The sequence below is a fragment of the Odocoileus virginianus genome, chromosome 16, assembly GCF_023699985.2.
Source record: "Odocoileus virginianus isolate 20LAN1187 ecotype Illinois chromosome 16, Ovbor_1.2, whole genome shotgun sequence".
In the NCBI taxonomy this organism is placed as follows: Eukaryota; Metazoa; Chordata; class Mammalia; order Artiodactyla; family Cervidae; genus Odocoileus; species Odocoileus virginianus.
This window is the reverse complement of record NC_069689.1, coordinates 33,691,550-33,716,581: the sequence shown is the minus strand read 5'-3', so window position 1 is coordinate 33,716,581 and position 25,032 is coordinate 33,691,550. Positions and strand designations below refer to the sequence as shown.

The 25,032-nt window shown below is 34.7% G+C and overlaps 2 protein-coding genes across 6 annotated transcripts in view; one reads left to right on the top strand and one right to left on the bottom strand.

Annotated features, from left to right (window-relative positions):
• Nucleotides 1-18,242, top strand: part of AP4S1 (adaptor related protein complex 4 subunit sigma 1) — a 71,006-nt gene extending 52,764 nt beyond the window's left edge. Inside the window, exon 6 of the mRNA XM_070478064.1 lies at nt 12,521-18,242. The gene's annotated coding sequence lies outside the window, so the exon portion shown is untranslated. The remainder of the gene's footprint in view (nt 1-12,520) is intronic.
• Nucleotides 1-25,032, bottom strand: part of HECTD1 (HECT domain E3 ubiquitin protein ligase 1) — a 73,389-nt gene that overhangs the window by 7,010 nt on the left and 41,347 nt on the right. The window contains exons 20-35 of one of the 5 annotated variants that reach the window (XM_020876784.2): nt 23,479-23,613; nt 22,835-22,974; nt 22,226-22,549; nt 21,137-21,303; nt 20,866-21,042; nt 17,066-17,902; nt 16,150-16,371; nt 11,660-11,793; nt 10,705-10,827; nt 6,840-6,996; nt 3,894-4,116; nt 2,675-2,729; nt 2,266-2,448; nt 1,665-1,872; nt 1,495-1,580; nt 1,225-1,352 (exon numbers count right to left, since the gene is read on the bottom strand). In XM_020876784.2, the coding sequence (XP_020732443.1) occupies nt 1,225-1,352; nt 1,495-1,580; nt 1,665-1,872; nt 2,266-2,448; nt 2,675-2,729; nt 3,894-4,116; nt 6,840-6,996; nt 10,705-10,827; nt 11,660-11,793; nt 16,150-16,371; nt 17,066-17,902; nt 20,866-21,042; nt 21,137-21,303; nt 22,226-22,549; nt 22,835-22,974; nt 23,479-23,613 (3,299 nt within the window). The remainder of the gene's footprint in view (nt 1-1,224; nt 1,353-1,494; nt 1,581-1,664; nt 1,873-2,265; nt 2,449-2,674; nt 2,730-3,893; nt 4,117-6,839; nt 6,997-10,704; nt 10,828-11,659; nt 11,794-16,149; nt 16,372-17,065; nt 17,903-20,865; nt 21,043-21,136; nt 21,304-22,225; nt 22,550-22,834; nt 22,975-23,478; nt 23,614-25,032) is intronic. The other 4 variants (XM_020876786.2, XM_020876787.2, XM_020876788.2 and 1 more) reach the window with 4 other exon arrangements.

The window sequence follows — 25,032 nt, the reverse complement described above, 5'->3', positions numbered from 1 at the left end:
ATTTTAGCGATTAACAGATAAAGGTCTGACATTGTGTGCTCCAATCCCACACAACACATGAAAATACTGACAAACTCATAATACCTAATAATATAAGCAAACATTTCCTAAATCAGAGAAGGTAAAAAATGGTTAAGCTATCTTTATTAAATAACTGAATCCACCACTGAAACAGTATTGTGAGTTTGAAACGTTTTCTTTGTAACAATGCAGAGTTAACCCATCTAGGATGAAATAAAGACTCCTGAACTAAGAATAACAAGATAAAAGATCTACAATATGTGCTATAACTTTTGGGGTACCCTGAGACTAATCAGCTATATACTTTGAGAATCAATTTCCTCCCTTATAAAAATCAGGGAGTTCCCTTGTGGTCTAATGATTAGCATTCAGTGTTCTTCACTGCCTACAGTGTTATGCGAACAAATGCTTGGTAAAGGATATAAAATGATACAACAAATGTAATTTATCAGGGAAACATGCAGATCCATTTAAATTATAACTTTTTTATATCTACTTTGAAATTACTCTGGGTATTCACTCATTCAACAAATATTTACAGAGCAACTACAATGACAGCAGTACAATATACATATATTACATACAGTACAACATACAGTACAATGACAGCAGTGAACAAAACTGCCAGAAATTCCTGCCCTCATGAAACTTTCATCTAATGAAGGAGACAGAAAAACAAAAAGTAAAATTTATAGTATGTTATATGGTAGCTGGATAAAAATAGTGGCCAAAAGATATATTTTAACGTTATGTCAAAGCTATTTTCAAGCATTAAATTTTATATTCTTGGGAATTTCAGCAACTAAAAATTTATGTAAACCACTTAAAATACTGTACAATAAATGTGAGCTGATGGAAAACACAGTACTTAAACCCACACTGTTCTAAGAGTGCTTATATCCAACCAGAAAGCAAAAAATGTTTAAATGTTGCCAACTCTTTTTTTTTTTAATTTGGCCATGCCACAGAGCTTGAAAGATCATAGTTCCCCCACTTCAGGAACTGAACCTTCACCCTTGGCAGTGAAAGCGTGGAGTCCAAACCATTGGACCATCAGGGAATTCCCAAATATTGACAATTCTTTACAAGAAACCAATATATTCTCTGCATCAGTCTTGATACAAAGTATAAGTACATTTTAAGCTTATATAAAACATTAAAAAAGACATTTATTCCAAAAATATAAAAAGACACACTTCCTACCTTGATGCACCAAACGCTGTACATGTGAAATAAAGCTGCCTAGTTTCAAATGGTATTAGAAAAGGACACTTGCTGGTTAACTGTTCACACCAGTCTGGCAGAGCTCCACTTGCCAATGCCAATGGTTCCTACAAATTAACAAATAACAAAGTCCTATTGTTAAAAAAGACAAAAGAGAGTCGATTCTTAACAGGCGAAATGGTGGGAGGAAGAAAAGGAAGGAGAGGTAAGTCCAACAGATTCAAGAGTTCAACTATCTGGTTTTATTACCTCAATTTGCTGCAAAATTTTTGTTGTGATTTTTTTGCTAGTGAATTCATCTGGTGGAAAAGTAAACTGAGGCTGCTCATCACCTTCTGTAAAAGTAATAGAATTAATAAAAATATAACCTGACTTATTTGCTTAAATGCCACAGAAATGAAACAAGGATTCTTACAGACCTTCCTGGGATATTCTTGAGTAAGGGTCACTTGCAACTATATACAGAATACGCAGGAGCTGAAGGACGTCTTCCACGCCACAAGAATTCTGCCCATTGCCTGCCTTGGCCTGAGGTTGTTCTTTTGTCAAATTAAGAATATCACTACTTTGAAGAGTAGAAATGGCCCCCTGGTTTAACCCAGACTTTGTTCCATGCTCACAAAAATCCTAGAGAAACAGGAAAACCAGCCATTAATCATTTTTAAGAAAAACAATATATCATCCTGTTAGTATTAATGTGAAAAAGCTCGAATTCTTACAAAAAAAAAAACTGCTTTCTTTTAAAATAAAAACAGTATCACCCAAGTCAAGGCTTAAAGTGTTCTAAACCAATAAAATTCTCAAAATATAACTACTGAAAGCCACAGTTAAAACTATGTATTTAGATCCTATGCCACAAACCAAATTTGAAATTTTAACATTGGCATATTAACAATGTTAATTCAACCTCATTTTTTAGTATGTCCCAACGAACTGCTCTTCTGCAAGAATACTTAAAAAGCTGCAAACAAAGCACAAAGCCATTCCCAATCAAAACAGTGTCTTGATGCCAATATATACCTTATATGCAGCTATGAGCTGAGAACAATTTCTGTTTTTCCTAATACTTTTATTAGTGCCAGTTAATTTCCAGTGGCGCAGGAAAGCGGCGTCTGCATTCTTCTGCAGGTAGGTTATCAAGTCATTCTTTGGTAATTCATCAGTGCCAAGGTACTGTTCCACATGCTCTATAGACCAACAACCCTACAATAGGAAAAACCAAATGTTGGCCTTTCCTGATTATAAAGTCTATGCTATTTCACATGCATTTCATAAGGTGGCTTCAAGATCATGCATTTAAGCTAATCTGAAGAATCCCATGTTGATGATTTCTCCCTCAATTGTTCAACTGAAACACAGTGTTAGTTTTTGTTTGCTTTTCTTTTACTAAGTAGACAAGAATAAAGATCCATTTCCTAAAAATACTTACCATTTTTCCATTTTCCTTTTCTTTGTCAGAATCCTTCATTTCTCTGTACATAATTCTAAACATGAAAATATTATTCAAGTTAATTCATAAATCAAATGATTTGTGTTATTTCCAATAAGGCTTCAATTCTTTAAAAACATATGATGAGGTCACTATATGCTTAAACACTGAACTCGGAGAATTTATTAAGAAAAAATGTATTACTTCTCTGCCTTTTGACTAAGATCAAGCATATTAAGAAAAAATATTAGTCTGTTAAATTGGGAAAATAGCAGAAATCATATTCCTGAAAAAGTTGTGGCTTATAAATTTAGCATTATTGAGAAGAAAACATATATCAAGCATGGAACTTTTAAAGAAATGAATATGCTATATCTTGTATTATAGCTTTCACATATTATAAAAATGAGATGTGTTTGTATCTAGATGGATAAGAGTAAAAAGGACCAAGAGCCCTTATGTTCATGTAAGGTAGTTGAGATCAAATTTTAAACTTTAATTATTCCAATTAAAACTGAAGGAAGAGTATGCCATGATGACCTTCTGTTCTGTCTCTGTTCTGTTCTGACCTTCTGTTTCTGTCTAGAAAGACCTAGATTACTTTATTGAACATTATGTAAGATTATCAATGATGTTAACAGAACTTCAGATATAGAAACTAAGAAAAATAAAGTCATGCAGGATGATTATAATAGTTTAATATTAAGCTATAAAAATTTATATTACTACATAATAAATATTATGATAAGTAATACTTACTGAGCACCCTCTGCATCCCAGAGAGTACTGAATCTACTTTATATATATTATTTATGGATTCTTCACAACTACTCTCATTTTACAGATTAGAAAACAAAGTACTAAAATGTTACATAAATTTTACCCAAAGTCATTGACAATTATTTGTTGAACAGATAAATGAATTAACAAAGAGAGGTATGCTTAACTAAGAGACTCCAAATACAGAAAATATTTACTATTTCATACACAATCCCAGTCAAAGAGTTCAACAATCATTACATAAGGAATAAGTCTAAAGTTCCTTCCAGTTGTAAGCTTTAACCTTTATATACCAGGAGTCAGAAATATTCTTATCTATTCTTATAAACTCAGAGAACTTAATCTTTTCTGTTCTTAAATTACAAAATACAGAAAATACAATACTTGGCTTATGTACTATGAAAACATCTACTTAAAATATTAAGTTAAAATTTCTTACGTGTATGTTGGCTCCCAAATACGCCTAAGTTTATCTGATTTCACATTGCCATTACATGACAACTGAAGCAATTTCTGTACATAGTAAAAGATGGTTGATCTGAAATTAGTGAGTGGTAATTCAACTTCACGAGTTGTTCCAAGACCTGTTACTTTTAAAGTGAGGGCCAATCGAGGTGATGGAGTACATTCAACTTCTTCCAAAAGCTCTGAATGAGGTGTTCCTAAAAATACAGAAGATGTGAAAAACATTAAAACAAGCAGTCCAGAAAAAGTACTGTGCCATCAGGAGACAGGTCACATGAAATCTAAGCCCTTCTTACATAAATAAGTTAAAGAGATCAGCTACTTAAGATTCTCTTGCTTTCAATTTTTTTTTTTTAATTTAAAACAATGAGAAGAATATACCCATGCTACTTAAAGGGTACTAGAGTAGAATTTATGCATATGATATGAATCTCTTGTTTTTATTATGATATACATGACAACTAAATGAGTATTTCAGAAAATTTTATTTTTATAAATGAGAAAACTCTAAAATTATTAATAATCTTACATCCAGAGAAAATCACATACTCAGTTAAAGACCTGTCAACTTTTTATGTATACTGAACGTGTTATGAAGTACACACAAAGACAATTAGGTTCATAATTATTTAGTGATGTACTCTCTTTTTAAATCTCAGGAATCTTTTCCTCATATCATGATACAGTGTTATAAGGTATTGTTTTATTCACTGCATGATATTCCATTGTACTTTAACTGAAACAATTCCATTCTCAAAACATAATGAAGGTCATCTCCAAGTTTTTAAAAATACTTCTATAATCATCTCTGTATACAGTGAATACTTCTATGATACCAATTTGTAGCAGTAAAAATACAAAATACATTGCTAAAGAGCTCTATCAAAAATCTGTTCCTATTTGTACTCCCTAGAATAGATTTTCCTATTTGAGACATCTTTATTCATACTCTTTCTCACCATACTACTACATCACATACCACACGTTATACTATAAAGTGTACATACTTTCACATTTAACATAAGTATCTTTCTATCAAGTAAAAAGTACATTCCACACTAACATTTAAGTCTTCTTGAAGGATAATATATTGATTGCAATAGCTGACATTTATTGAGACACACGTCAGGTACCATGCTAGGCACTTTCTATATTTTACCTCATTTAATCCTTTTAACTACATGGTCAAACTAGGACTACTATTTTCCCCATATAACAGATGAGGAAAGTCAGGCTTGTACAGGGTAGGGCTTTGCCCAGTATGTTAGTTTCCTATTGCTGCTGTAACAAATGACCACAAACTGAGTGGTTTAAAACAACACAAATGTATTATCTTACAATTCTAGAGGTAAGAAATCTAAAATGGGCTGGTAAGGCTTTGATTCTTTTGGAGGCTCCAGCGAAGAATCCATTTCCTTGCTTTTTCTAGCATCCAGAGGCCTCCCATCTTCCTTGGCTCATGTCCCCTCAACACTATGATTGCTGCTTGCTGACTTTGACCCTCTTGTCTCTCTCATGAGGACACTTGTGATTACATCGGGCCCATCCGAAAATCGATAATTTCCCCATCTCAAGATTCTTAATCACATCTCCCAAGTCTTTTCTCACGTTAAGGTGACAGTCACAGATTCTAGAGGTCAGGACCTATACAGCCTTCGGGGTGCGGGAGGGCAGTGGAGTGCACGGGGCCTACCACATCCAGACAGAGCTGTAAGAGATGGAGCTTCCACTCAGGCTGACTGACTCCAGAGGCCGTAACTGAAGCCACTACATGGCGTTTCAAAGAAAAGCCGAATGGGAGTAATGGTTAACAATTTTAATCTAGTAGAAAACAGAATACAAACTATCTACCTTTAAATGAGGTCTTACTTTAAACATGTATTTTCAAAACACTGTAATTTAATAGTTGAGACACGGAAGCAACCTAAATGTCTAACAACAGATGAAATGGATAAAGAAGAGGTGGTGTGTGTGTGTGTGTGTATATATAAAATGAACTAGACTTAAATACATAAAAATTATTAATAAATCAATATTTATTAATCATTAATGTTTATTAAGTTATATTTATAAATATTTATTAATAATATAGATATTTTATTATCAATAAAAAGAGTTAAATAACACCATTTACAGCAACATGGATGAATCTAGATATGAACATACTAAATACAGTATGTTAGAGAAAGACAAATAAGTGAAATAAGTCAGAGAAAGACAAATACCATATGATATCACTTAAATGTGTAACCTAAAAGATGATACAAATGAACTTATTTATGAAACAGAAACAGATTCACAGATACAGAAAACAAACTTATAATTATCAAACGGGAAAGGCAGTGGGGAAGGGATAATTTAGGAGATTGGGGTTAGCAGATATAAACTACTATATATAAAATAAACAAGATCCTACTGCATAGCACAGGGAACTATACTCAATATCCTGTAAATAGCCATAATGCAGAGAATATGAGAAAGAATACATATATGTATAACTGAATCACTTTCCTATACAACAGAAAATAGCACAACATTGTAAATCAACTACACTTCAATAAAATATAAACTATATTCAATGCTATGTGGTGCTCTAAGTGGGAAGGAAATCCTAAAACAAGAGGACATGTGTATATGTGCAGCTGATTCACTTCACTGTACAGCAGAAACTAACACAGCACTGAAAAGCAACTGTATTCCAATAAAAATTGAAAAAACACAATAAAATAACTGTATTTTGTTCCTTTAAAAAAAAAATCTGTATTTTTTAAGGATTTGTGGCTGATATATAGTTTTTCCTAAAACCTGTTATTTATAATCTGTATATACAAGTAGTATCTTACCTTTTAAACTATATAGTACTTGCTACTTAATCTGGAATCTATTAAAATTAAATCACAAAAGATAAAATATCTTATACCTGGGGGTGGAATTTCTAGATCAGTTGTCTGCTGGACGTTAGTTCGACCAGGTCTAGGATCAAAAGCAGGAACCAAAGCTGAAAACTGCCGCTTGAGTACGTAATCATCATCCCATGTTCTCCGGCGTCCCCCTTTAGTTTCGTACTCTTCCTCTTCCTATTAAGATAAAATTGCACGTACAGATGAACATTATAAAACTCTTCATTATTGCAACAGTGGTATGCTATTTATAAAATAAGGTATATGTTGAATACTTATCTCTATAGGTATTTTATGTCCTTATTCAGCTATATTTCTTAAGCACAAAATAAGCCAACACAAACATGTATAGATATATACACATTTCTTAATGATTTATCAAAAGTAAGTAGGTTTTGGAAAAAATGTTTATAAACAAAGGTTTTATGAATTGGGTTTAACAGCTTCTTCTAAAAAGTTCTCAAAAATATTGGAAAAGACAAAGGAAATTGTAAGAAGCCTTACGCTTTTGTAAATCAGACCTTATTCACACTTTTGATAGTACACATGAATATTTTCTTAAAAAACAAAAAGCAGCTTTACTGGTTGCACAGATTTACGTATGTGATAATATGATAAAGAACCATACACACACACTGGGTCAACTTCCTGGTTTTGATACTGTAATTATGTAAGATGTAACCACTGGAACAAACTGGACAAAGGGCACACAAAACTTTTAAGTCTCTGCAACTCATTCTGAACATATAATTATTTTTAAATACGCTTTAAAAAAAAGTGTAAACCAAATTACATACAAAACAGATACAGCACTTGAAGCTGATTTAAATTACTTTGGGGCAAGTAGTTCAAGTTCGACAAAGTGTTGACTTGTCAAATGATGAGTTCTTGGGGATTCACTGCAATATTCTTTCTACCTCTAGCATGTTTAAAAAATTCCATAATAAAAGTTTTTTTAAGGACCATTTTTCTACTCTTCTTTGCTTTTATTAATTTTATCAAGAAAAAATTCAATGAATTATAAATATTATAAATGTCTGATGTAATAATTTTTAAAGAATAATTATGTAAATACTTATATGTACACATTTAGCCCCCTAATAACACTTAATTGAGATGAACCTTTACAGCAGATCAAACTGACATTTGATAGGTCTAAAACCAGTTTTATCTGGGATCTAAAACTTCTACGTGTGATCTTTAGTAATCATTTCATCTGAAAACTGGGACTGATAATAACTTAAAAGGGTTGTTGAAAGCACTGAATTAGTTAATATACATAAGCAGTGCCTAGTACATAATTAAAGATAAATGTTAGCTAATAGGCTAATACTTCTATTACTCTACTGTGAAAACTACAAATCTTAGAAAATAGCTATTAACCATGCTGTCAAGAGCAATACTGCATAGGAACCTGGAATGTTAGGTCCATGAATCAAGGCAAATTGAAAGTAATCAAACAGGAGATGGCAAGAATGAACTTCGAAATTATAGGCATCAGCAAACTAAAATGGACTGGGATGGGTGAATTTAACTCAGATGACCATTATATCTACTACTGTGGGCAAGAATCCCTTAGAAGAAATGGAGTAGCCATCACAGTCAACAAAAGGGTCCAAAATGCAGTACTTGGATGCAATCTCAAAAATGACCGAATGATCTCTGTTCGTTTCCAAGGCAAACTATTCAATATCACTGTAATCCAAGTCTATGCCCCAACCAGTAATGCTGAAGAAACTGAAGTTGAACAGTTCTATGAAGGCCTACAAGACCTTCTAGAATTAACACCCAAAAAAGATGTCCTTTTCATTATAGGGGACTGGAATGCAAAAGTAGAAAGTCAAGAAACACCTGGAGTAACAGGCAAATTTGGCCTTGGAGTACAGAATAAAGCAGGGCAAAGGTTAATAGAATGGGAAAGACTAGAGAGCTCTTCAAGAAAATTAGAGATATCAAGGGAACATTTCATGCAAAGATAGGCTCAATAAAGGATAGAAATGGTATGGACCTAACAGAAGCAGAAGATATTAAGAAGAGGTGGCAAGAATTCACAGAAGAACTATACAAAAAAGATCTTCACGACCCAGAAAATCATGATGGTGTGATCACTCACCTAGACCCAGACATCCTGGAATGTGAAGTCAAGTGGGCCTTAGAAAGCATCACTATGAACAAAGCTAGTGGAGGTAATGGAATTCCAGTTGAGCTATTTCAAATCCTGAAAGATGATGCCGTGAAAGTGCTGCACTCAAATGTCAGCGAATTTGGAAAACTCAGCAGTGGCCACAGGACTGGAAAAGGTCAGTTTTCATTCTAATCCCTAAGAAAGGCAAAGCCAAAGAATGCTCAAACTACCACATAATTGCACTCATCTCACACGCTAGCAAAGTAACGCTCAAAATTCTCCAAGCCAGGTTTCAACGATACATGAACCGTGAACTTCCAGATGTTCAAGCTGGTTTTAGAAAAGGCAGAGGAACCAGACATCAAATTGCTAATATCTGCTGGATCATGGAAAAAGCAGGAGAATTCCAGAAAAACATCTACTTCAGCTTTCTTGACTACATCAAAATCTTTGACTGTGTGGATCACAACCAATTGTGGAAAATTCTTCAAGAGATGGGAATACCAGATGACCTGACCTGCCTCTTGAGAAACCTGTATGCAGGTCAGGAAGCAACAGTTAGAACTGGACATGGAACAACAGACTGGTTCCAAATAGGAAAAGGAGTACGTCAAGGCTGTATACTGTCACCCTGCTTATTTAACTTAAACGCAGAGTACATCATGAGAAATGCTGGGCTGGATGAAGCACAAGCTAGAATCAAAATTGCTGGGAGAAATATCAATAACCTCAGATATGCAGATGACACCAGCCTTATGGCAAAAAGTGAAGAACTAAAGAGGCTTTTGATGAAAGTGAAAGAGTAGAGTGAAAAGGTTGGCTTATCAACATTCAGAAAACTAAGATCATGTCATCTGGTCCCATCACTTCATGGCAAATAGATGGGAGAAACAGGGGAAACAGTGGCAGACTTTCTTTGCGGGGAGGCTCCAAAATCACTGCAGATGGTGACTGCAGCCATGAAATTAAAAGATGCTTGCTCCTTGGAAGAAAAGTTATGACCAACTAGACAGCACATTAAAAAGCAGAGATATTACTTTGCCAACAAAGGTCCATCTAGTCAAGGCTATGGTTTTTCCAGTAGTCAGGATGTGAGAGTTGGACTATAAAGAAAGCTGAGTGCCGAAGAATTGATGCTTTGAACTGTGGTGTTGGAGAAGGTTCTTCAGAGTCCCTTGGACTGCAAGGAGATCCAACCAGTCCATCCAAAGGAAATCAGTCCTGAGTGTTCATTGGAACGACTGATGTTGAAGCTGAAACTCCAATACTTTGGCCACCTGATGGGAAGAGCTGACTCATTTGAAAAGACCCTGATTCTGGGAAAGATTGAAGGCAGGAGGAGAAGGGGACGAGAGAGGATGAGATGGTTGGATGGCATCACCAACTCAATGGACATGAGTCTGAGTAAACTCCAGGAGTTGGTGATGCACAGGGAGGCCTGGCGTGCTGCAGTCCATGAGGTTGCAAAGAGTTGGACATGACTAAGTGACTGAACTGAACTGATTTTAATATATGTTTACTACCAAAAAAATGCCAAGGCGGGGTGTTTCAAGTAAGAAAACCCTGTCTGCATTACGGGAGAGCAATCATGGACTTTACCTGGTATATGGAACCCAAGTAGTTGGGCAAGTGTCCTTCTGTTAACTCTGGTTGCTTCCTGCCCTCACCCTGCCCGCTCTGTAGATTTTCCTAGACATTTCAGCCAGTGCTTTACTGTGAAAGGGAAAAACACTGCAGGAAGGCAGACATGAAGACATTACCTGCTCCCCAATAGGTCGGCTCCCCGCCCCAGCTGGGACCTGTGGTAGCTGTGAGGTGACAGCATGGTGTGTTACATCAGAGCGGGAGCCAGCGCGGCGCTGTAGGGACGGGCGTCTCAGGATCTGATGCAGAAAATGGAAAGAGACATGTTGAATTACGTGACTCATATATATCCCTCTTCAGCCTTCACCTGAACTATGTTATCAAAACTGTCATTAGAAAACTTCATTAGCCATTTATAGAAAAGCTTTTAATTCATCATACATCATATACTAACATTCAGAAGAAACGTGCCCATGCTCTATATATTTTCCAAGAAAGGTAAACAAAAGCATTTCTTGGGAGTTCTCCACCCCACTAAAACCCAACTTAGGAAAAAATGCTTTAATATTCTAACATTTTATAAAAGGAAATTAAAATTATACATGAGTTTAAAATAAAAGGCATTTTCAGGCAAAAGTTCAATTTTAAGACAATCATAGTTAACAAACACTAGCGGTTCTGGATCATACTGCCCAAGCTTGGGTCCTACTTTCCTACTCAACTCTGATTAATTAGAGCAAATTATGTTTTCTATGTCTCTATCTCATAGGTCTGTGTAAGGACTCATGAGATAATACAGATACTGTCTGCAAAACAGCAGATACCAGAAAATTCTAAGCATAGCTTTTTTTTGGTCCATGCCACATGGCATGTAGGATCTTAGTTCTCCAACCAGGGATCAAACCTGGGCCCTGTATCCTAACTGCTGAATTGCCGGAAGTCCTGAAAATTGTATTATTTAGGATTACTCCAGTTCTTCACATTTTTAAACCTATAAAAACATCAGCACATCTTTCACACTGGTGCTCTATTTTCTTGCTTCAAAGTTTAACTAGAACATTGCTTTTCTTTTCTTCATTTCAATTATCAACATCATATCTTAGTTAAGAAAATGGGGGACTCTCTCACTACCATAACCTCCTCGTATTCTTGGTCCTCCTGATTGTCATCTTCATTTTCATCATCTTCCTCGTCTGGCTCTGGCAAGTCCTCATCATCATCTAGCTCAGCTAACAGAGTACTGGCACGGCAGCTATCAAGGAAATCTAGAAAACAAAACCAACAATCTTCCTCTTAACACAATTAACAAAGCATACCAGAGTACCTTTGTGGATCCGTTTTATAACACACAGGTAAAATTCAAAAGGTTCAGGCATAAAGGCCACATTCAGTGATGTCACTCTTCTCCTACCACCACACACAAAGGACTAGTAACAACAGTAAATAGTCCCAAGCATGGCAGAAAATGACATGGGATAAAGGATGGTAATAAACTAAATCCATATCCACAAAATCATTTTTTAAAAAGGTCAACAATATGCGGTATGTTAAAAAATAAAAGGAGCCCTATTACATTCTCTGTATAAGTCAGTGGAAACACAATGGTTGAAAGAGAACACTTTGGAATCATTTGCTGTGTCAAGCCGTATCTGTCTGAGTGCCTACTATGTGCCAAGAAATGCATTAGGCACTAGGTACACATAGTTGTAAACAAGATAGACATGGTTTGAGCCCCCATGAAGCTTACAGGGGAGAGTCATTTAAAAAGTAAACAAATGAATACATAAACTGTGAAAGGGGAAAGAAGAGAATTTAAGTTGATCAGAGAGAATTAATTTACCTATGTGACTGGAGAAACTGCTTCATGATAATGACCGCTTAAAGATAACGCCTATTTACTAGGGAATGATGTTAGGTACAGCTTTATATATTGTCTAAATTATCTAGCACATAAAAATAAACTTTAATCCCTTTTGCCTCCCTCCTTGTTAGGCTCTCTCCCCTCCATCCTTCAGTGAAGATTTACACTGCCCCACATAATGAAGATGGTGAGAAGCTGTTCTCCACAGGAACTGAAAATAAGAAGAGGAATAATGGGACTAAAACAAGAGTTTTTTTATTGCATCTGGAATTAAAAAAACAAAAAACTTCTATGGATAAGAAGGCAGTACATATATTACAAAAGAATATCCAAAAAACAATTTATAATTATTTAGTAGGAACTTGCATTTACGGGTTGATGAACCAAATACAATTTTTTATGTCTAACAATTATACAAGACTAAAAATTCAATGCCTTTTACTATGACGTGCCACTGCTTATAAGATACATGCTGATTTCAGAATATTCACAGCTAAATTGGCAACATTTTTTCCTTAATGACATAAAATAATCTTATAATTAATAGCATCTTAAAGTTGATGAAATATATTACCCATAACCTGTTGGCTTAGCAGTAAAAGAATCCGCCTGCAATGCAGGAGACACGGGTTCAACTCTTGGGTCGGAAAGATCCCCCAGGGAAGGAAATGGCAACCTACTCTAGTATTCTACACTAGGAATTCCCATGGACAGAGGAGCTTGAAAGGCTACAGTCCATGGAGGTGGCAAGAGTCAGACACAACTTAGTGACTAAACAACAACAAACATGGAAAGTGCCATCCTGCATTTTAGGTAATGGTTCTCATGAATGTGATGTGGCAGTACACAAAATAAATCAATTCCACTTTAGGTTTATTTCTTAAAGGAAAAAATATGTAGGTACATAAAGTCCATTTTTCATGTGTCACAATTCACTGAATCAGTGGTTTTACTCATCTTCCCTTTTTTATCCTAGTATAAGGATATTATATAAGGCTTCACTGGTGGCTCAGATGGTAAAGAATCTGCCTGCAATGTAGGAGACATGAGTTTGATCCCTGGGTTGGGATGATCCCCTGAAGTAGGGAATGGCTACCGACTCCAGTATTCTTGCCTAGAGAATTCCATGGACAGAGGAGCCTGGTGGGCTACAGTCCATAGGGTCGCAAAGAGGCGAACACAACTAAGCGACTAACATTTTCACTTCACAAGGATAATAAATACATTAAAAAAAACTCCGTATTTCATACATTTGATTATATTACACAATCAAATCATGTCCCTCAAAACATAACACAGTGAAAGTTTGCATATTTAGAAATAATTTTATAATGCAGATGTCACTCTGATCCTTCATACAACAGCACTGTCAAAGAATCCTCCAGTTTTAGAAATGCAGAAAAAGAAATTTTAATCACCAAAGAATAGTTTTTAAAAGGCAGTCAGTAGCCCTGACTCCTTAATATTCTTTCCCATTAGTATACCTACAACTTTCTTAACCTTCACATGATTTATTAACAGACCTAAAGCTTAAAGTTAACATAGTAATAGGGAGAAGCAGAAGCCCTCCATGAGGAAAACCAAAGTAGAAATGCTTCTGGTGAATTTATGACACTTTGGTGTAATTATCATCGTCATTCTGCTACATACATATGTAACAGATAAAGTGGTTAACAGAAATATAATGCTTTTCCTAAAATCATAGATCATCGGATCCAATTCTTAGCTTGGAATATGAGAGACCACATTCTTAAAAAAAAATGAAAACATATTAAAATGATGCATACACAAGATAGTACTTAAATAAAATATATCCTCATATAACTTTTTATATTTGAAATTAACAAAAGTAATTTTGAAAAAAGAACAGGTGATCAAGGATTGTGATAAAGGGTAATCTAAAACAATAATGATGGGAGTACAACCTTTTTGGAAGGAAATTCAACAATTACTCTTTTAGGAATTTACCCTAAAGAAATACACAAAATACAAAGGATGCTTACTCATAACAATGCTGATGGTAATGAAAAACTGTAACTTAAATATCCAATCAATATTAAATAATGATCATACAGTCAGAGGAATATCTGGCAGCCATTCTGTGTTGTAGAAACTCACTGAAGTATATTAAAATATTTTTACAGTGAAAAGAGCTGTCCAGAAAGGATAGAATTTCTTTTTTCTTAAAGAACAGACACATCAAATGATATGTATCAAATGACAACAATGGTAGGGACTAGATGATTTTTATTTGCCTCAACATTTCCCTTCTATAAAAAATTTTACCATTCTAATATGATGATTAGAAACATTTTAATTGAATCACTGACTACATACCACAGGACCTTCAATAATATAACTATAAAACCTTCTAAGCAAGAACTAATTCATCTGAATATTTCAAATATTTCCTAAATAAAGAATAATTTCCAGAAGACTCTGATAACTGTTGTGATAAGGTGGTTTATAATAAGGAAAATTCAGTCTTCATCTCTGTTCCATATACTGAGTTTCTTAAACTCTTGGAATTTCCTGAGATAAGAGCAATAGTGGTGTCGTTTGTTATCTATAACTGGAGTTGTTTTAATGAGGAGGCTTTTAGAAAGCCCTTAGGTAACCTAAGGATGGGGCTGCTTGTTAGTGGAACCAACCATAATCAGAGGACTGGAACTTTGATCTCGCCCCTTAGACCTCCGGGGAGAGGAGCTGGAGACTGGGTCACCAATGGCTGGTAATTGAATCATTGGTGCCTAAATCATGGCGTCTGCAAAAAATAAAAGCCCTGAAAGGTTGGGGGTTCAGAAAGCTTCCAGGCTGGTAGACATGAACACAATGACAGGCCAGGATGGCTCCTAAACTCCACGGGGACGAAAGGTCCTGTGCTTGGGACCTCCCAGATTTTGCCGTGTGCATCTCTTCCATCTGCCTGTTCCTGAGTTATATATTCTTCTCCTCTTCTTTTTTTGGCCAGATCGAGCATCTTATGGGATCTTGTTCCCAATCCAGGGATGGAACTCCGGCCCCACAGCAGTGGAAGCATAGAGTCCTAACCACTGGACTATCAGAGTATCCCCTAAATATCCTTTTTATGAAAAACCAGTAACCCAGCACATAAAATGTTTCTCTGAGTCCTGTGAGCCACTCCAGCAAATTAATCTAACCCAAAGAGGGGGTTGTGGAAACTTCCAGTTTACAGACAGCCAGTGATGAGCACAGATAACGATCTGGATTTGTGATTAGTGACTAAAGGGGCAAAGGTGAGGGGTGGGCAGTGTTGGAGAACTGAGACTAACCTGGGGGATCTCATACTATCTCCAGGTAGGCAGGGAGTGTCAGAACTGGGGGAGAACTTTACACACACTTGGAGGACAGAGCTGCAAAGTGAAGCAGGAGGTACTGAAAGAATGCGAGACACACAGGAGTATTTCTCCTCTTAACGTTAGAGTGTACAAAGAATTATCAATTTACAATTCACACGTCTTTTCTAATAAAGATGTCAAATTATTACGGTTCTTCTAATAAAACTTCACTAGTAACAAAAGGCCAAGAAAAGGATGACACAGAAGTTCCTAGATGTCTATTTACAACCAGATAACTTAACAGTTCTTCATATCACTTTGAGTTTTTTCATCACATATAAAGCTGCCATATTTATGAGAGAATAATCCTTTTCTAATCGAAAATGTAAAACACTCCAGGAGAAAAATGTGATTAAAAACATCATCATATAAATATCTAAGTATTTTATACTGTAACTTACCATATAAGGAATATTCTGCTTCCTGACCTGTGTCACTCTCACTGGAGGTTGATGTGAGGCTGGTGGTTAAAGTATTACTTAAAGACTGACCAACTGATAAAACTGTTGTTGCCGTAGCTACATTGCTGCTGCTAGTAACACTGGATGTTGACATAGTCACTGTCGATGTAGTACCGGGTGTGGTCAAATTAGGGAAACTCTGAGCACCCATAAGAGGAGAAGCTAAGGATAAAAAGGAAGCAAATTAGTACAAAAAAGGGAGGACTGTGTAAACCTTAGAAAAACTACATTGTATATTTAGAAAAAAGAATGCGGTCATGAAACACTGATTATTAAAAGGCTGAAAAGCAACAACTTTGGGAACCCAACTGAAATCCAACTAGAAATTGTTTTTATAGCATTATTATTTTTTAGAATGTTAAGCCTAGCTTTTAAAATAAGTGAAACAGGCACTGAAATTACTCCCAATGGTATTTTCCAAGGGAATTACTTTGACCCATTGGTAGCTTTAATTAGAATTAAAAATTTTCATAAGCTAATATCAATTCAGGACCTAAGTAAAAGTTATGCCAGTATTATGTTCTGATTTCGACTGACTCTGATGATAGTTAATAGCCATCTATTTCCTCTTGTAATTATACTTGACAATCAGAGGAGTGAAAAACAGAAATGTGTTATTTTCTTCTTCAGAATTAGAATAAGAGGTTCTTTATCAGGTCCTGATCAGAATTCTTAAAATGTCACAATTCTATAGAACTTAATCTTATATTCCTGAAGTGCTAAACGTGACACAGTTGTACATAAGAGGGTTTAATGATCTGGTTAAAGACTAGAGCCAGAATCCACTGAACAAATCCTGCTTTGCATCCCTCAGAGTGGAAAAAGCATTGGGTTCTATAATGAAAAGCTCACTTACTTGCTGTGCTCATCACATTCCTCCCCAAAGTATTAGTGTTGTTATCACTGCTGCTTCGGCTTAGATTCATGTTGTTGGTGGCATTAGTCCGTGCTATGTTTGCCACTCTCCTTACAAAACTCTCCAAGCTAGATGTTTCTCTTGAGGACAGGTTAGGTACGCTTGCACTAGAGCTCATGGGGGCCCCGGCAGCCAACAAAGAACTCACGGACAGTCTGTTACTTGCTGAAGAGCTAAGGGGCCGTTGTGAAGCGGCTTCTTTATTAGTTAACTCAGAGACTGAACTAACATCAGGAGAGCTAACACTAACAATTCCCATGGATATTGCACTAGACTCCCCAGGAGCACGAGCAGAACTATCAGGGCCTAACTTTCTTTCAGCATTTTCACTTCCCGTCTCCGCTGTTAAGGTGCTGGTACTTGCACTGGAAGATGACCCTACTTCTGTTTGAGGGACGTTTTCAGCAGATGAAAGAACAACAATTGGTTCATGGACATCAGCTCCTGAAACTATACTGTGTTCCATTACAATTTCTGATCTCCGTTCCGTTTTGGTCGAACCCAAGCTGATGTCGCTGCTACTGGCCACGCTACACACAGAACTGCTGCTTCCTTTTCTACTTGAGGAGCCTGCAGCAGCAGATGTCTTGTCTGGACAGTTGTTTTTCACCAAGCTGCTCCATGATTGCGTTGTGCCTGAAACAGTGGATGAAACAGGTTTGGGTGATGCCACTGTATCAGGGTCGTACCCTGGTGCAAGCTTGAGGTCAAATTTTCCTTCTGCGCCCATACGGTAAGAGTTTGAGCCACCAGCATCCCAGGTGACATCAATCCAGCCTGGAAAGGGACAGGAGTTTGTGAGACCCAGCAGAAAGCAGATAGGAGCGTGTCAGACAGTAGCTCCACAATATGGGATCAGCTTTTCATCAGTGCTGTACTTCTCTGAATTTCTAGTCATCTAAGGTCTGCCAATTAAACTTGAATCCTTCTGTTTCTCTTATTTCTGAACTGTTTGTTAATATTTAAAAACAATATAAGGGTCATGTTTATAACTACTGGAGTATCTTTCAAGGGGAAGAACTGTTAAAAACTGTAAAAAGATGGATAAAAATGGTAAACTATTGCAACTTCAGCAAGTATACATGAAATCTAAGTAAAAGCTTTTTTAGTTACTAAATATGATCATGTGGTCAAATGTTTATAGAAAAAAGTGCTGGCTTAACCATTAATTTCTAAGTTTGGGCTAAATCCTATAATTGACGGACAAAATATTCATTTATCACTGTAGAAATTCTAAGCCACTAGCTCAAATAACACTAAGTTAGCATTTCGGTTGTGTTCTCAAAGTTCAGTGGTTACTTGGTTCTCTTATGATTAAAATTAATAAATTTGAATAAGCACAAAATTCTAAAACCAAAATTTTAGAAGTATGCTAAGCTCTTTTATGAGATAGAACCTATATGATAAAGCTAACAACATGAAAAAAACTAGTGAGCATAATATTAAATCTATATTTACTTATACTTGGAAAACAATACTTCTTTTTAAAAAATGGTAATTAACTTCCAAAAACAAAATAAATTGCCTATTAGAAATAAAATTAATATAAATTTTACCATCTTATTTTAGTGTTATAAGCTAATTACTTCAGGGGGAAAAAAAGCACATAAATATAGTTTTTAAAAACGTTAAAAGTACTTCACCCACACACACACACACTCTCTCACGCATACATGCACACACACACACACGCCAAGTTCATACATGTTTACAATGAAACTCAGAGGGGTTTAAGTAATATTAAATTACCTGTGGGAATTATCTGCACACAAGTTGTTTGAGAGGAAACTGACTGCCCCAAATCTACATAATCTAGTTTAGATGAGATTTCAATTGCCTCAATTTATTCTGTATGCTGAATTAACCTCTGAAGAATCACTTTTAACTATCTCTTCTGTAATATGGAAAAGTGTGAGAAAAGGAAAAGTTCAAAAACATACCCCAATCCCGAATAAAATTACACTGCATCATATTAACTGGTCCCAAAATATACTGATAACTTATTTCATAGCACATATCAAAATCTGTAACTGTATGTTTTATCTGTTTTACCAGAAAGCATGGGATCATACTTTTTTGTTGACCAATGTGTATCTGAAGTCTAATAGAGTACCTTTAGGTAACAGGCACTCATATTTGTCTGATAAACTACAAAATGGATATTCCTACCAACACAAAGGTTCTTTAGAAAGGGAAGAGATTTGACACAGAATAGAAAAATAACTAATAAATGTAAACCATTCAATTACGCTTCAGAATGTGTTTCAACTGATCACTGACAAGAACTCAGAAAGGGTACATATCCAGAAGTGGACATTTACAAAACTCCGAAGTCTTCTTTAGATAAAGAGAGTTAGTAACAACTAGCCATTATTAAAAATGGTTAGCTTAAGTATTTGAAAGCTAAGAACTCTGTACAACGTGATGGTTTTAAGGTATGACTTTTCTACATTTGTCAGATCAGCAAAAATAAGCCTTTCTTATATGCTAAATTCTGAAATTAAGATTCTAATTTTCCTAAGCAGTTGCTTCACTTGACTCCAAACCAAGAAAACACACAGTACTTACATATCCCTAACTACCTTACACTTAAAAGTCAAACAATGTAGGGGAAATAAGACTATTAACTAAGTATCATTAAGATTTGCAAAAACAAGAACACTGGAAATTTCTGAACTATTATTATTCAAGTATTATTGTTTTTTTATGAATTTTAGCAGCTGCATACATGCTCACTCACTATAAACCTGCTATGATGATAATCTGAAATTAGGGTACAACTAAACAGAAATGCATTTCGCATGGTAATTTCAGGGACAGAATCTTAAACGTAGTAAGAGCAAAAAGAGTTTAAGTAAACAGATGATTTTATCACATAATTAAGATATCAAATGCTAGTCATTCTCTTAAGCATTGTCACTCTTATTATCTCTTTCAATATTTGGTGTAAATTGACAATAAGAACATTTTACTTTTTTAAATGGTAGGCAAAATTAATCAGAACCACCATTGGTTAGGCAAATTATCCACTAATAAATGAGTCTTTTTAAGTTATAAGAAAAAAAATCTAGCCACTACAGTTGCTTCTGGGAATAGATAGCATAAAGTGGGTATGAACCTCCTTAAAATCTACAGAATCAAAAGTTGAAATGAACTAGATTTTAAAAAATAATGCTTATGAAACACGAAAGTTTAATATCCCAAAGAAAAACTGGTAGACTGAGAAACATTTTGAAATATAATTAACTAATAAATGAAAACGCTACAATTTTTGTTCTGTCCTTTACTGAAAAATGTTCAACTTAAAAACACTAATGCTTTTTCTTATATATGACTTATAATTGAACAAAAAAATTTTGCCTGATTCTTGTGAGGCTAACAAGATAAAGAAAAGCATAAGAAATTAAGATCAATGGAACTTATGAATAATAAACTTAAAAAAAAGACACAAAAGGAGCAGAAAAATATGTCTTTTAGGGTATTCACCTCATACTAACTTATTAATAAAAATTACTTCAAATTATTAGCAATAAGTTTTGAGTCAAAAACCTAAAATTAAAAAATTTTCCAGTATTTAAGTAAATGATTTTTCCATTTTAACATAAAACCAATAGATGGGTTCTTCTTCTTATTCCTGGAACATTTATTCAACTTATATACTACCACAAAATAGCAAAAGAAAAATGTTTTGTTATGTAAATACTCGATTCCTACACGACAAACGCTAAGCACCTACTCACCATTGTGCAGTTCCCCTGTGACCGTGCCTTCTCCCTGCGGGCTGCCATCCTGATCACGCCACTTCCAGTCAAGGCCTCTGATCACACGAGCCCCTGGGACCATGTACTTCAGCACCTGGGAGCGAACCAGACGCCTCTGTCGTCTAAGGTTAGCTTCTGCTTCCTTAGCTGCTTTTCCTGTTACGCAGAAATTAGAGAAATACAGTCAAAGTCACTTTCTGTAAGTGCAATTGTTTTAGTAAGTTAGAAAAACCTACTGTTCTCTCTTTACCTAGCTGATCTTCACATACTCCATTTACAGTGCCATAAAGTTCAAACCCAGATAGTGAGAGATAGTGGGTCTGTCCACTCGCATTCTTTCCCATCTGTTTAATTCTGACATGTCGCCATCCTTGTTTCTCATCCTTTGGTGGATCAAGAGGCCAGGTGGCTGTTGACCTGTGAATGTTAGGGAAAATATTACGTAATATTTTAAATATATGAAAAATACATTTAAGGTAGCAAAGATCTTTTTTACGTAATAGAAAATTATGTGAAAAATAAAGTAACTTTCATGTTCAGCCACCAGTTTGTTACACAAAAATCAAGAAATCAAAGAAGAAAAATAGAAGAAAATGAAAAATGAAATGTTAAATGTATATGATTAATTTGACTCATAACTCTAAAAGATTTATAATTAATAAAATCCAAAGAAATAAGAAATTTTATGAGTAACAATATCTTTATGATAAAAAAGATTTTAATTTTTTGAAAAATTTTAAATGAAATATTAAAACAGCAACTTTAAAGCTTGAAAATATTACCTATTAATCATGTTAAGAAGCTACCTCCATACATCAAATACAAAAACAATGTAATCTACACTCTACCTACTCCTCAAAATGTGCCACAATATACAATTAAACTGTATTAGAACTAAATTTTTTAGAAACATAATGTTGACTTTCTGCCTTTAAAAAGCACATAGATGATCAATATATAAAATTTAGGAAAACAGATACAGAAAATAAGAAAAATCAATAGTCACTGTTGTCATTCACATACATTGTGTGAATAAATGGGTACTTTAGTTTAAAAGTTACTTCTTTTTTTGCTTTTATCAGTGTGCTATATACATACATATATAGCTATGTATCAACGTCTTTTAAAATAAGTTCAGCTTCTACTAAAGTTTAAAGCATTTGATGATTTTCATAAAGTCATTTTTCAAAGTTTTAACACCTAAATTACAGTATCAAGTGATATTTTTAGCAAGAAAATCTTGTTTCAGTATCTTATAGAGAGCTCTAGAGGATATAGTTATAAAAGTAAACAAAACTCTTTACTGAGTTTTCCAATTTACAAAGACTCCTCAACTAACCCTGGTTCATTGAGACTGCAGTCATCAACATGGGTATACAAAGAAGTCCAGTTCTGTCCATCTTTGGATACCTGGAAAACCCAATTTCTCAGTGCAGACCTTCCATAACCACGAGCATGACGAAGTGTATATGCTGATGGTATCACCCAGAGACCCAGATCTATGGCAAACCAGGCATTCTTATCATCGTTGCTATGACAATTTAAAGCTGAATTGTCACGACTCAATATGTCTTCTAAGCGGCCATAAGGTAGATTTCGTCCTTCTGATGATGTTACTACTACAAGTCCATAAGCAGCTGGATTAACCCATTCATATGCAGTTCTACATAAAAACAAAGAAAATGCTCTTAGGCAGTGTTAACAGTTAACACTTTTAAAATAATTGCATTTGTTCAGATTACCTTTTTCCAACATAAAATTATATTAAGAAAAATTCTATAGTAATTTAAGCAACTTTTCTTCATAAAAAGAAAAATTTGGATGGGGGTCTTAAATTTAACCTAAAAGATGAAATTCCTAGAACGACAGAATATTCAGAGTGGTTTCTACTACCTAGATTTCTTTTCTGGGTGAATATTTTCAATCTACATTAAATAGAGTGACTTACTTAGCATTTGTTCCAATCCAGTAAATGATTCCATTTTCATCAAAATCATGCTGGTGTCGAAATATAAAATTTTGGCCTTCTCTTAATTTTCGAACAAAAACAAATGAAGATCGGTCAAAATCGTACCACTGCTTTGCTACCTACCCAAAGAAAAAAATGGAAGACACCTTAACGATGATATTTTGAAGTTCAATGCCCACTTTGTTCCTAACCCTTTAATGTGATTTTTTAAAATAATCACTATTCATTAAAAATATTTGAAAAAGAAAAATAACTAGAAAATTCCCTAACCACAGTACCCCACTATTAATATCAGAGTACTTCTTTAGTCTATTATTTCAACATACAGAATAAAACAAAGTCTCAATCATACTGTACAAAAACATTTTTCCCTTATCAGTCTGTATATTATGATAGCCAAATAACAGTCAAACTAATTGAAATAATTACCAAACTGATAACTCCTTTACTTATTAGCATTAAGGTTTTGCTGTTTTAGTAGTACAAATAACTATAATAGACATCTTTATGAAGAAACCCTTTATAGTCTAAACATTATTTTCTAAAATGGAATTCCCAAACCACTTTTCTAAAGGGCTAAACCAAAAAGCTTATTTCACACCATGTCCTTGCCAGAAACTCACCATTTTTAAGAGATACTGTTCCAGAGATTCAACTGTAGCTAAGGGTTCCATCTTCAACATTCTGCCAGTCCTGTCTATTAATGAAGTTTCACCAGGTGCACGTTCCAACCGAAATCTTAATCTTCTTGTAAGTATCTACACAGAAATGATTAAATGCTTCAGGGAACGCTGTGCTTTTATCTTAGCATTTTGAAAATGAGAAATGTTACATAACACAGCAGTTGAGATTAATAAAGTATAACCATAAAGGAGTATCAGTATCTGTTTCCTACTAAATGTTTTAAAGAGGTTCACTGAATAAGTAATATTTTGAAGAAAGAAACAAATTACATATCTCTAAAAAACTTCAAACATACATGGTTTAAATAAAATTATTATAAAACACTTAACAGATTAACAGAAATATCACAGCCTTAACTGGTAACTTGCAATTTTCCAGATAAGTTATAAAAAGCAGCTAATTAACTTATGCTTTTAAATGAGAATTATTAAATAATCCATGGCTAGTAAACTGAAAAAATACAAGACATTTTAATAGCTTCCAATCCAGTATGTCAGTAAATAAAACACGTATGTGCTTCATTTCTGTATAAATTTTAACCTTTCTATAGCCACAGAATTAAACATTTATATGTACATTTGGGAAGCATTTTAGACTACAAAATTACCAGAGGGCACATCCCTAGCTTTCCTGTCCTTGTATCTTGCACAGTCTCATGAAATGATATACAAACAATAAAAGATGTTGGTGCTCCTATAAGTATAACCTGGGATATCTCCAGTCTTTGAGACTATTTCTATCTCATTCACCTATCAGAGATAAAACCTTTAAAATAATAGGCAAAAATCCCCTTGTTCCTCTATAACGTTCTGTTGGAGTAAAGCAAAAAAGTAGACCTCTACAACTTATTTAACCATGTCAGATACAGTAACAATACCGTAACTCCCTGAACAAGCTTTCTAGTCTGGAAATCTAGTGCCTTTGGTAACACTAATGGGTTCTTGGGGGAATGCTAAGTTTTTTTGTATTGAGTAGGCATTGTTAGCGCAAATATAGTTTTTTTAGTCACTTATTAAAGGCTGTATTTAAAAGAAACCATTTGATGCAGAGAAATGCAGAAAAGGTCAAATAAAAGCAAGACTCAAGCCCAAATAACCTGCAAGTAAATGCTAAAGTAACCTACAGAGAAGGAAAAGATCTGTTTGGGGACATTAGCAGGAAGAATTTTGTTCATGTTGGGATACTAGATGCTAACGTAAGGATAATTTAATGAATTAATAAGAAACACAACCAAATAATATTTAGGAAGAAAACAGGCTTTTTATAAAACCATGTTTGCATATTTCCAAAAGGATCAATAGAAATAGCTGAGGAAGGCCATCTCTACTCAATGACATACAGAAAACAAGAAAAAAAAATCGTGCCTGAAACATTTTCACATTTTCTTACATGCTGAGTTACACACAGAGACAAAGGGACTTAATTCATAAACAGATGGGACTTAACTCTAGAACAAAAGGGTTTTCTTTTCTGTTTTCCAACTGAGAGTGTCA